The sequence below is a fragment of the Oncorhynchus gorbuscha genome, linkage group LG16, assembly GCF_021184085.1.
Source record: "Oncorhynchus gorbuscha isolate QuinsamMale2020 ecotype Even-year linkage group LG16, OgorEven_v1.0, whole genome shotgun sequence".
Classification (NCBI taxonomy): Eukaryota; Metazoa; Chordata; class Actinopteri; order Salmoniformes; family Salmonidae; genus Oncorhynchus; species Oncorhynchus gorbuscha.
In genome coordinates, this window is record NC_060188.1 from 36,852,590 (window position 1) to 36,866,547 (window position 13,958).

The window sequence follows — 13,958 nt, forward strand, 5'->3', positions numbered from 1 at the left end:
TGTAGGCCAGATCATCTTATGCAGCACTCCATCACTCAACTTCTTGGTAAAATAGCCCTTACACAGCCTGGAGGTGTGTTGGGTCATTGTCCTGTTGAAAAACAAATGATAGTCCCACTAAGCACAAACCAGATGGGATGGCGTATCGCTGCAGAATGCTGTGGTAGCCATGCTCGTTAAGTGTGCCTTGAATTCTAAATATTTCCCAGACTGTCACCAGCAAAGCACCCCCACACCATAACACCTCCTCCTCCATGCTTAACGGAAATACCCATGCAGAAATCATCCGTTCACCCACACCTCGTCTCACGAAGACATGGCGGTCGGAAGCAAAAATCTCAAATTTGGACTCCAGAGCAAGGGACAAATGTCCACCAGTCTAATGTCCATTGCTCGTGTTTCTTGGCACAAGCAAGTCTCTTCTTCTTAATGGTGTCCTTCAGTAGTGGTTCCTTGCAGCAATTTGACCATGAAGGCCTGATTCACACAGTCTCCTCTGAACACAGTCTCCTTGATGTTACTTGAACTCTATGAAGCATTTATTTGGGCTGCAATTTCTGAGGCTGGTTACTCTAATGAACTTGTCCTCTGCAGTAGAGGTAACTCTGGGTCTTCCATTCCTATGGCAGTCCTCATGAGAGCCAGTTTCATCATAGCGCTTGATAGTTTTTGCGACTGCACTTGAAGAAACTTTCAAAGTCCTTGAAATGTTCCATATTGACTGAACTTCATGACTTAAAGTAACAATGGACTGTCATTTCTCCTTGCTTATTTGAGCTGTTCTTGCCATAAAATGTACTTGGTATTTTACCAAATAAGGCTATCTTCTGTATACACCCTACCGTGTCACAACACAACTGTTCAAACGCATTAAGAAGGAAAGACATTTCACAAATTGACTTTTGAGAAGGCACACTTGTAAATGCATTCCAGGTGACAACCTCATGAATCTGGTTGAGAGAATGCCAAGAGTGTGAAAAGCTGTCATCAAGGCAAAGGGTGGCTATTTGAAGAATCTCAAATATAAAATACATTTTGATTTATTTAACACTTTTTTTTGTTTCTACGTGATTCCATATGTGTTATTTCATAGTTTTGCTGTCTTCAAATCAAATCAAATCAAATGTATTTATATAGCCCTTCGTACATCAGCTGATATCTCAAAGTGCTGTACAGAAACCCAGCCTAAAACCCCAAACAGCAAGCAATGCAGGTATAGAAGCACGGTGGCTAGGAAAAACTCCCTAGAAAGGCCAAAACCTAGGAAGAAACCTAGAGAGGAACCAGGCTATGTGGGGTGGCCAGTCCTCTTCTGGCTGTGCCGGGTGGAGATTATAACAGAACATGGTCAAGATGTTCAAATGTTCATAAATGACCAGCATGGTCGAATAATAGTAAGGCAGAACAGTTGAAACTGGAGCAGCAGCATGGCCAGGTGGACTGGGGACAGCAAGGAGTCATCATGTCAGGTAGTCCTGGGACATGGTCCTAGGGCTCAGGTCAGTTGAAACTGGAGCAGCAGCATGGCCAGGAGGACTGGGGACAGCAAGGAGTCATCATGTCAGGTAGTCCTGGGGCATGGTCCTAGGGCTCAGGTCCTCCGAGAGAGAGAAAGAAAGAGATAAGGAGAGAATTAGAGAACGCACACTTAGATTCACACAGGACACCGAATAGGACAGGAGAAGTACTCCAGATATAACAAACTGACCCTAGCCCCCCGACACATAAACTACTGCAGCATAAATCTTCACTATTATTCTACAATGTAGAAAATAGTACAAATAAAGAAAAACCCTTGAATGAGTAGGTGTTGTAAAACCTTTGACCATTGGTGTACGTTATTTATTTTTTAAGATATAAACTCAAGCACATTGCTTTCATTTAGGCTGTGTTAGAGGTGTAACTGCATTAGAGCTGCCAAATCCACAAGTGGCTTCTATTGCGGACATTACCATTAGATGCACGAAATGTATGATGTTATCTTCACCTCGATTAGGGTGACATACAGTACACTCTGTACAAAACATTAGGAACACCTTTGTTGGTTCCACTTTTCTGGGCTCCGTTATTTACTTAACAAATAGGGAATACTCAAAATGTGCACTTCTAAATCATAACAATTTTAATCAAAATACAGCTGTAGACAGAAGTCAAAGATCAAACATCAAACATACAACTGATGTCTCTCCTGAGTTCTGAAAAATAGGAAAAGTCCAAGTTGCTTTTAATATGCTTGCAGTCAACCCCTAGTGATGTAACTGCCTACGTCAACACCTTCTACTCATGAGACCAAACCCATGCATAGACAGTTTTACAAACTTGCAGGAGAGAACAATAGTTCCAGTGTTTTCTAAGGGCTCAGCAGTATTTTTCCACTCTCCAAGTTGCTTTATAGTGGTATGTCTGACTTGTCTCTTATTTCTTTCACTCCCTTGCAGGGTTCTGTGTCTAGGAATCTCTTTTAGCCTTGAGGCGCCTTTTCACAGACACCCTGTTTTGACTGCAATAACTCACACATCTCTCAGATATATATATATATATTCATTATAAGGTTTAATATTGTTTCTAGTCTCTGCCTCTTATAAGAAACGGTCTGAGAGATGTGTGAGTTATTGCAGTCAAAACATTTACATTACATTTACATTTAAGTCATTTAGCAGACGCTCTTATCCAGAGCGACTTACAAATTGGTGCATTCACCTTATGACATCCAGTGGAACAACCACTTTACAATAGTGCATCTAAATATTTTAAGGGGGGGGGGTGAGAAGGATTACTTTATCCTATCCTAGGTATTCCTTAAAGAGGTGGGGTTTCAGGTGTCTCCGGAAGGTGGTGATTGACTCCGCTGTCCTGGCGTCGTGAGGGAGTTTGTTCCACCATTGGGGAGCCAGAGCAGCGAACAGTTTTGACTGAGCTGAGCGGGAACTGTACTTCCTCAGTGGTAGGGAGGCGAGCAGGCCAGAGGTGGATGAACGCAGTGCCCTTATTTGGGTGTAGGGCCTGATCAGAGCCTGGAGGTACTGAGGTGCCGTTCCCCTCACAGCTCCGTAGGCAAGCACCATGGTCTTGTAGCGGATGCGAGCTTCAACTGGAAGCCAGTGGAGAGAGCGGAGGAGCGGGGTGACGTGAGAGAACTTGGGAAGGTTGAACACTAGACGGGCTGCGGCGTTCTGGATGAGTTGTAGGGTTTAATGGCACAGGCAGGGAGCCCAGCCAACAGCGAGTTGCAGTAATCCAGACGGGAGATGACAAGTGCCTGGATTAGGACCTGCGCCGCTTCCTGTGTGAGGCAGGGTCGTACTCTGCGGATGTTGTAGAGCATGAACCTACAGGAACGGGCCACCGCCTTGATATTAGTTGAGAACGACAGTTTGTTGTCCAGGATCACGCCAAGGTTCTTAGCGCTCTGGGAGGAGGACACAATGGAGTTGTCAACCGTGATGGCGAGATCATGGAACGGGCAGTCCTTCCCCGGGAGGAAGAGCAGCTCCGTCTTGCCGAAGTTCAGCTTGAGGTGGTGATCCGTCATCCACACTGATATGTCTGCCAGACATGCAGAGATGCGATTCGCCACCTGGTCATCAGAAGGGGGAAAGGAGAAGATTAATTGTGTGTCGTCTGCATAGCAATGATAGGAGAGACCATGTGAGGTTATGACAGAGCCAAGTGACTTGGTGTATAGCGAGAATAGGAGAGGGCCTAGAACAGAGCCCTGGGGGACACCAGTGGTGAGAGCGCGTGGTGAGGAGACAGATTCTCGCCACGCCACCTGGTAGGTAAAACAGGGTGTCTGTGATATATATATATATATATATATATATATTGCTTATCTGTAGTCCAGGACCCTATTGATGTAGTGAGGGAGGGTTCTTATAGCCCTTCCCCTTCGATTAATACAACATGAGCATAATCAATTATTATAATAACATCAATCATTGAGTGCAGCCCCTAGCATAACCCCAAAGTTGACCCAATCACCTTCCTGATATTGAGTTTCACCCCATTTTGCCCTCAGATCAGCCTCAATTCATCAGGGCATGGACTCTACAAGGTGTCGAAAGCGTTCCACAGGGTTACTGGCCCATGTTGACTAATGCTTGTGTCAAGTTGGCTGGATGTCTTTTGGGTGGTGGACCATTCTTGATACACACGGGAAACTGTTGAGTGTTAAAAACCCAGCAGCATTGCAGTTCTTGACACACTCAAACCAGTGCACCTACTGCCATACCTCGTTTAAAGGCTCTTAAATCTTGTATCTTGCCCATTCGCCCTCTGAATGACACAAGCCATGTCAAGGCTTAAAAATCCTTCTTTGAGGTGACATCAATAAGGGATCATAGCTTTCACCTGGATTCACCTGGTCAGTCTGTCATGGAAAGAGCAGGTGTTCTTAATGTTTTGTACACCCCCATTATTTAGTTTAATAATGTTTAATTTGAGTGTCATTATTTCTATGTAGCCAACACTTTCTCGTTCTGAACGTGAAAAAAACGAACCATAAAACAACTTAGCCTTTTTAGAGCACTAGATGGTACTGTAGTAAGCAGTAGTTTCGCAGACAACAGTTCTGAGAATTCTAACTGTGTGTGAGCATTGGTTACAGTCCCATCAACTCTGTTCAATTTTGGAAGCTAACTCCATAATCACAAGTGCATTATCTGTATAAAGACAGGCATTCAATCTGAACTGAGTTACGGAGCAGCACACTATAACAGACTTTTAATTAAGGGTAATTTATTTTTGAGACAACATTCTTTACATGAATGCAATCTCTGTGAACGTCGGAGAAAATGTCTTTAAAAGATGCATTGTTGGCTGTAAGGTGTGCTGCTCTATAACACATCTTGGATTGAATCTCGGCCTTATTTTATAATGTTTTCTTGTTTTTGTTTTTCGTTAAGGGGTGGCAGAGGACGGGCCACGGGTGATTTTCAGTGTGGACCTCTGGCATCCAAATGTGGCTGCAGCAGAAAGACAGGCCCTGGACTACATTTTCTGCCCTGACCAATGAACTACAACTTCCACTGTGCACATGTTCTAGTTGTGCTCCACCCTTATTTGATATGAGGGAAAGGTGCCCAAACCTCGTCTCGAGGGCTGTGCTCTTCAACCTCAATGTTCATCCAGTCCGAGTATCACTGTGTGTGTTACAAGTGAATCCACTGAAACAGTCCAAATAGCCAAAGGGAGCTTACCCACAGACATCAGTTCAATGTCTAGTTTTGATTTTTTTTATGTTTTGTTTTTTACACCTTTATTTAACTAGGAAAGTCAGTTAAGAACAAATTCTTATTTATAGCCTCCCCCGGCCAAACTCAGGCGACTCCCAATCACGGCCGGATGTAATAAAGCCTGGATTTGGTTGAGTTGTCAACTAAGCTGAATTCACTGTGAAAATAAATAAATAAATCCCCATGTCATTGGATTTCGGTAAACCGTTGGGTCAAAAAAAAGACTACAATTTCCTTATGTTGATGACTTCTTTAAAATCCATGTTGATTCAACATTATGCCATAAACTTTTGGGGGGTGGAATGACATATAAACAACAATGATTAAACCAGTTTTGACCAGTGGGTAGAAACAGAATGAACGTACAGTCATTTAAGATCAGAACTGGTCTTTGCTGCTTTAAACTGCACACGTGCACTCACACACACATTTGGACTGCATCTTAATAGCAAACATACAAATGACATTGCGGGTTGATCACAGCTTTTTGATAGGTGACCTCATGATGCAAATGAATCCTCCAATAAAACAAGTAAATATTTATTATTTTGTAGAACTGTATCATCACAGTTTTTGCTCAACATATGTAGACATGGTTTTCATAAGTAACTGCAGAAACTGTGAGGGAAAAAGTCAATTAAACACTGTTTTATCTATTCAGTTTTGTTATTTTGTTGTGCCTGTTTTCTATCTATCCTTTTCTCAAATGTGCCTGATGTTAATTTAAGGTGACCCCTTTTGGCATATACTGTGATCTAGAAATGTAATTTTGTTTGACTCAATAGATTTTTTGTGAGCATGCTTATATGTATATATATATATATATATATATATATATATATATATATATATATATATATATATATATATATATATATATATATATATATATATATATATATAAACTCAGCAAAAAAAGAAAGGTCCTCTCATTGTCAACTGCGTTTATTTTCAGCAAACTTAACATGTGTAGCTATTTCTATGAACATAACAAGATTCAACAACTGAGACAAAAACTGAACAAGTTCCACAGACATGTGACTAACAGAAATTGAATAATTGAATAATGGGGGGGGGGTCAAAATCCAAAGTAACAGTCAGTATCTGGTGCATCCACCAGCTGCATTAATCTGGTGCATCCACCAGCTGCATTAAGTACCTCAGTGCATCTCCTCCTCGTGGACTGCAGCAGATTTGCCCGTTCTTGCTGTGAGATGTTACCCCACTCTTCCACCAAGGCACCTGCAAGTTCCCGGACATTTCTGGGGGAAACGGCCCTAGCCCTCACCCTCCGATCCAACAGGTCCCAGACGTGCTCAATGGGATTGAGATCCGGGCTCTGGCCATGGCAGAACACTGACATTCCTGTCTTGCAGGAAATCACACACAGAACGAGCAGTATGGCTGGTGGCATTGTCATGTTGGAGGGTCATGTCAGGATGAACCTGCAGGAAGGGTACCACATGAGGTAGGAGGATGTCTTCCCTGTAACACAGCATTGAGATTTCCTGCAATGACAAACTCAGTCCGATGATGCTGTGACACACCGCCCCAGACCATGACGGACCCTCCACCTCCAAATCGATCCCGCCTCAGAGTACAGGCCTCGGTGTAACGCTCATTCCTTCGACAATAAACACGAATCAAACCATCACCCCTGGTGAGACAAAACTACGACTCGTCAGTGAAGAGCACTTTTTGCCAGTCCTGTCTCGTCCAGCAACGGTCGGTTTGTGCCCATAGGCAACGATGTTGCCGGTGATGTCTGGTGAGGACCTACCTTACAACAGGCCTACAAGCCCTCAGTCCAGCCTCTCTCAGCCTATTGCGGACAGTCTGAGCACTGATGGAGAGATTGTGCTTTCCTGGTGTAACTCGGGCAGTTGTTGTTGCCTTCCTGTCCTGCAGGTGTGATGATCGGATGTACCGATCCTGTGCAGGTGTTGTTACACGTGGTCTGTCACTGCCAGGACATTCAGCTGTCCGCCCTGTCTCCCTGTAGCGCTGACTTAGGCACCACACAGTACGGACATTGCAATTTATTGCCCTGGCCACATCTGCAGTCCTCATGCCTCCTTGCAGCATGCCCAAGGCACGTTCATGCAGATGAGCAGGGACATCTTTCTTTTGGTGTTTTTCAGAGTCAGTAGAAAGGCCACTTTAGTGTCCTAAGTTTTCATAACTGTGACCTTAATTGCCTACCGTCTGTAAGCTCTTAGTGTCTTAACGACCGTTCCCCATTAGCATGTTCATTAATTGTTTATGGTTCATTGAACAAGCATGGGAAACAGTGTTTAAATCCTTTGCAATGAAGATCTGTGAAGTTATTTGGATTTTTCTAATTATCTTTGAAAGACAGGGTCCTGAAAAGGGGCCATTTCTTTTTTTTGCTGAGTTTATATATGTGCAGTACCAGTCAAATTTTTGGACACTCAAGGGTTTTTCTTAATTTTTACTATTTTCTACATTGTAGAATAATAGTGAAGACAAACTTTTAAATAACACATATGGAATCGGGTAGTAACTAAAAAGTGTTAAACAAATCATAATATATTTTTTAGATTTTTCAAAGTAGCCACCAAAGTAGCCACCAGCCTTGATAGCTTTGCACACTCTGGCATTCTTTCTGCCATCTTCACCTGGAATGTTTATCCAAGAGCCTTGAACGAGTTCCCACATATGCTGAGCACTTGTTGGCTGTTTTTCCTTTACTCTGTCGTCTAACTCATCCCAAACCATCTCAATTGGGTTCAGGTTCGGGTGATTGTTGAGGCCAAGTCATCTGATGCAGCACTCCATCACTCTCATTCGTGGTAAAATAGCCCGTACACAGCCTGGAGTTGTGTTGGGTCATTGTCCCATTGAAAAACAAATGATTCTCCCATTAAGTGCAAACCAGATGGGATGGTGTATTGCTGCAGAATGCTGTGGTAGCCATGCTGGTTAAGTGTGCCTTGAATTCTAAATATATCACTGACAGTGTCACCAGCAAAGCACCATCACACCTCCTCCTCCATGCTTCACGGTGGGAACCACATATGTGACTATTATCGGTCCACTGACTCTGCATCTCACAAAGATACGGCAGTTGGATCCAAAAATCACAAATTTGAACTCATCAGATCAAAGGGCAGATTTCCACCAGTCGAATGTCCATTGCTCCTGTTTCTTTGCCAAAGCAGGTCTCTTATTCTTAATGGTGTCCTTCAGTAGTGGTTTCTTTGCAGCAATTCGACCACGAAGGCCTGATTCACGCAATCGTCACTGAACAGTTGTTGTTGATGTGTCTGTTACTTGAACTCTGTGAAGCATTTATTTGGGCTGCAATTTCTGAGGCTGGTAACTATAATGTACTTATCCTCAGCAGCAGAGGTAACTTCCTGTGGCGGTCCTTGTGAGAGACAGTTTCATCATAGCTCTTGATGGTTTTTGCGACTGCACTTGAAGAAACATTCGAAGTTCTTGAAATGTTCCAGGTTTTGACTGACCATCATGTCTTAAAGTAACAATGGACTGTCATTTCTCCTTGCTTATTTGAGCTGTTCTTGCCATAATATGGTCTTGGTCTTTTACTAAATAGGGCTATCTTCTGTATACCATCCCTACCTTCTCACAACACAACTGATTGGCTCAATGCATTAAGAAGGAAAGAAATTCCACAAATGAACTTTTAACAAGGCACACCTGTTATTTCAAATACATTCCAGGTGACAACCTCATAAAGCTGGTTGAGATAATGCCAAGAGTGGGCAAAGCTGTCATCAAGGCAAGGGTGGCTACTTTGAAGAATCTAAAATATATTTTGATTTGTTTAACACTTTTGGTTGTTACTACATGATTCCATATGTGTTGTTTCATAGTTTTGATGTATTCACTATTCTACAATGTAGAAAATAGTAAAATAAAGAAAAACCCTGGAATGAGTAGGTGTGCCCAAACTTTTGACTGGTACTGTATATGCACAATCATGTGGAATTGAAAAGCATAGTCTGTAAGAACAAATCACAGCACCGATGAAGCATGTTCTACACTGTCTGTGAATATGTAGCTAATAAAAGTGTCCAAATATCCTCTCATTCAATATTTACATGACATTTGAGTCATTTAGAAGACTGTCTAATCCAAAGTGATTTTACAGTCAGTGCATTAGTTCCACCACTGAGGTGCCAGCACAGAGAAGAACTGAAATTTGGATGAGTGGGAGTTGGCCCCTCGCAGGTTATGGTGGTTCCAAGTGGCCAGAGGTGGCAGAATGGAGTGCTCGTGCTGGAGTGTAGGACTTGACCATTTAGTTGAGGTAGGGAGGAACAGTTCCCTGTGCTACTCTGTAGGCAAGTGAGGATCTTGAATTTAATATGAGGTGCTACTGCACAGTAATGTCACAATAGTAATAATATAACTTATATGAAGTCAAATGTAACACTATTTTGGATTTATATGGTCCCACCCCCATTTTGTGTTAAAACTACTCTGGTCATGGTGTTAATATTTTTTGGAGTCAAAACAACACTACAGATGTCAGATTTTAATCTTCACTCTTGTCACAGAGAAATGTCCTGTTGCATCAGGGAATTCAAATGAGCCTTGTGATTCCTTGAACATGAGCAGTTCTCTTTCTCTCCATGCAGTGGCAGTCAAGTCATTGGGATCTGCTGTCAATAACATTCGCTCTCGCTTGCTCAAACGCAAGGCCTAAGTCTTATTACTGCAGCATTCAAATGTAAAAAACTTTATCTGAAATGTAGCCATACAGATCAACAACCATTATTTTATATAGCTTAATAACACAAGATAGATATTGATCTCCTTTAGGCAATGGCATACAAGTGTGGAGTGCATCCTAAGGTTACGCAGGAACTGTCAAAATTGAGTTCAATCGTGGCCTGGGGTGGTCGAGTACAGGGTGTCCCAAACTCGGCCTGGGGCCTCCCTTGGGTGCACATTTTAGTTTTGCCCTAGCACTGCACAGCTGATTCAAATAATCAAAGCTTGATGATGAGTTGGTTATTTGAATCAGCTGTGTAGTGCTAGGGCAGAAACCAAAATGTGCACCCAGGGGAGGCCCCAGGCCCGAGTTTGAGAAACCCTGGTTTAGTTGTTAAGGCCGTTGCCTTCAGCGCACATATAGACCTAGCGTGTCAACGTGTGTTTGATTCTGGCCCACTTGGGTTTGATTCCGGCCCACGCCCTTCTGGTACAGATAACTCAATGCCTCCGATTTGACATGATTTAGTTACAAATTTCAAATATGGACAGTCCAGGGATATTTTACCCCCGATCTTGATAAGAAATAATCATACCAGACACTTTTGAATAACATAAATAGGAAACAAATAACATAAGTAGGCTACACCAACATTAGTTTATATTCCTACAGTGTCGGGTGAATTGCCACAGTTCATTTGCCGTGGTAAATGAGGAAATAGTTTATTTCTAGTGTATGGAATGATTATCAAATAGATAAATCACTCTTAGTCTGTTAAAAAAGGACGACGTTGTTCTGATGACAATAACGACCCGAGGGTGTGTAAGGGGAATTTTAATGATTGTGCTTTTCTTATAACTAATTATACTTATTTCTATGTTCTATTCATGTGTTGTTCTAATAACCAATTTCTGTGTTCATGCAAGTATCTGACTGTACAAATCACCTGTCAGTAGCTGCAATTTGGCAGGAGACCCAGACCGTGTTTTGAGAACGAACTAAATATCTGTTTCAAGGTCTCAGCTTAGAGAGAAAGAAGCCTTGTGAGGTGTTGGTCTCTCACATGTTATGAAACCATATTGGTCGGTCACATTCATGAGACAAAACGGTCATTATTAAAAATTATGCTAAATCATGCAAATATAACTTGTCTGTGTATAGCCGTATAAGACAACTGCTGGTACTGCTCCTGATTGACATGCGAACTATGGTGCATTGAGTTGATAGGAACCTCTCCAGCGTGCTGACATTAAACAATGATTCATTTAAGTTTGACTTCGATTGTCCCTGTGTACACGGTTCGTGTGCAAAAGTATATGATTACTATGAGAGTAGTTTCTAAAATGTATCAACGATAAGTGTCTCTTTCTCTCTGTACCAGTGATTGTCTGAGATGGGAGTTTCTTGCCTCTTCCTCGTGTTGATATTTAGAATTCAAACCACTTTAGACATGGGCTGCAGCTCCCCGTCTTTCCTAATCTGGGAGATGAGTTCATTTTCTTCACCTCGTGTTGAGGTTCAAAGTTCCAACCATTTCAAACTTGTAGCTACCACTTCACACCTTTCTGGTTCAATGTTAATTTCTTTACCAATACTTTTATGCACTCTGGTCGACAGAGATGGTTGCGTCAGGCTGACATGCTCTCTGACCTCACTTGGGGCGTGGCTTCTTAATATGCAAAGTTTATAGGAGAGAAATTCTCTTATAGCTCCTAAAATCACATTCCTATCTTAACATATACTAGTAGTATAATTCATATACTACCGGAGACTTCGTAGACTTATGTAGTGTATATACTTTTCAAGTTATAGTATTTCCTTTATAAAATGTTTAATGACATTAATAACATTCGTTTTCTATAGCTCACTACTGACCATTCCCACATTGTTATGGTAGAAATATTGTTCCTGTATTCACTTTTGAACATTTTAGAGTTTCAGTGGGAAACGGCTGTTAACAAAGGACATTCCTTTGGTTAATACTGGAGAGGGAGACCCTAGGTCTTCTCTCTTTTAATTGAAAACAGGGTGCGAGCTGTCAACCCGGTAGCAGCTCCCTCCTCCTCTCTTCTGTGGATGAGAGAAGGTCTGGTTACAGTTATCCATTGCCAAGCTGATCTGACTAATCCGGATCCTCCCAGGACAGTCATGACAGCTCCCCTCTGGTGGGTTCAGTCTGGGAAGGATTCTGCAAGTTGCAACCCACCATAAAAATGAACACGGGATGTCCTAGTTTGTGGATCATCGTAGTAGTCCCCCTCTGGTGGTTTACCCTGGTAGGATTTCTGCAAGCTGTAGCCTACCATAATAATGGCCAGTAGTCGTTCCGGACCCGTTGTCCGGGCTGGTGGATCTAGGCAGTAACCTAGACAGACGTTAATAACGCACAACATTCACAAAATACATCATTACATTTCTTCCCCAAATGAGCAACGTTGGAGCGTAGACAAGACAGACTGGAGACAGACATAGCATCTGTTTTTATTCCTCTGATGTATTGCCTGTTGATTAAAGTCTTTCCTGGGTTGTATGGTGAACTTGATTGTGGCTCTATCACTTCCGAAGTGTCAAAGAAAAATAAAATAAAATGGAGAATAAAACACAAACAAAAATGTATACAAATTATAGTTAGCACACCTTAATCATCTAATTGGACTATTCGATATACGTCCACTGTCTTGGCTAAATGACTCTATCATGGCATTTGTCTAATGTCATATCTAGGGCGATCCTACTTAGCGGTGTGTTGCTTGGGGCACTATCCTAAGTTGATAACTACATGATAAGTCTACAGCTGTAAGACACTAGCTTCGGACAGTCTACAGGGATGACCTATGGACCTCTGGGAAGAAATATGTGATTAATGTAGCTGTAGAGTCAGGGGCGTCAGGATAAATGTTCTAGGATAAATGTGATAAACTTTACCAGGGCTGGTATTTTGCTCGGACTCTTAAGTGATACTAGTATAAATCCTCCTTAAATGTTCCGTTGTACATGTGCGTTTATGCTTACACAAGCACACGTGCCAAGGGAAAAAAACAAGTATCCTGGTAGACTGCAACCTGTTCAGAATAGGTCTGATGTCATCAGATCATTTCCATGTCAATGACCGTGTGTCAGTAAGAATCGGTGCCGACCTCAAACCATTCGCCAAGGGGGACCTGTAGTGTTTTTACTACAAGTCAATGTCTCTTACACCTTTGTTGTGGTGATAGGTATGAAGGAGTCCATTTCATAGCTATGTTATCAACGGAGGAGCTAACCTCACGACAGAATTACTCTTTAAGCACGGATCCAGTCGTACGCGGTGTGATCATGGTTCATGACTAATAATAACTTTCCTCCTGAATGGAGGGTTCTATTTTTTAGTGTGTTAACCATCAGAAGAGTGTTTTGGAGATTCCCTTCCATGTGTTGCAATCTGAGTGACTACTACCTCCTCTGTCACTGTTATCAATGGCAATTCGAATTGTTAGGTCTCTAACCTTCTTACTGATTGTTTCTGACATTGGTACATTGGGACCAGCTATCCTACCGATTTTATTCTGAAATGTTAACCTACCGGAACACATGATTCGAGCATTCTAGTTGTATTGTAGTTGAGACTACACATGGCAAGGAATGATTATTGTTACCATTTGTTTTTGGAGGTGGAAGGTCCACTGAACTTCTTTTATGACCAGTGTGGGATACCTCAGTGATATCTCAGACGTATTCTAAGGTTATCCCCTTCGAGGGGCTTGTCCGCTCCTCTCTGTTCTCGTGGGGAAGTTTACAACCTGATTTGTTTCCTGATTGGGCGGCCTCGTACAATGTTGCAATTAGTCTCGACTTACCCACTGGCCTCGACGAGGTTCATCATGGGCTGGTGTTGGTGTCCGAGGCACAAACAAAAAGGTTAGACCCTTTGTACGAGTTGTCGGCAGCCTTTCAACCAAATCTCCTGGTGTTTGTGTTTCAAAATGCTCAGTGGCTTTTGTGGCCTGCCACAGCGTCCGCGTGTGGCCACCGTTCCAGTG

The 13,958-nt window shown here is 42.4% G+C and overlaps 1 protein-coding gene across 1 annotated transcript in view; it reads left to right on the plus strand.

The window, feature by feature from the left end:
• asphd1 (aspartate beta-hydroxylase domain containing 1) overlaps positions 1-5,890 on the plus strand; it is a 76,162-nt gene extending 70,272 nt beyond the window's left edge. The window contains 1 exon segment of the mRNA XM_046307210.1: positions 4,905-5,890. Coding sequence (XP_046163166.1) covers positions 4,905-5,014 — 110 coding nt within the window. The 3' untranslated portion in view covers positions 5,015-5,890.
• Positions 5,891-13,958: the final 8,068 nt, after the last annotated feature.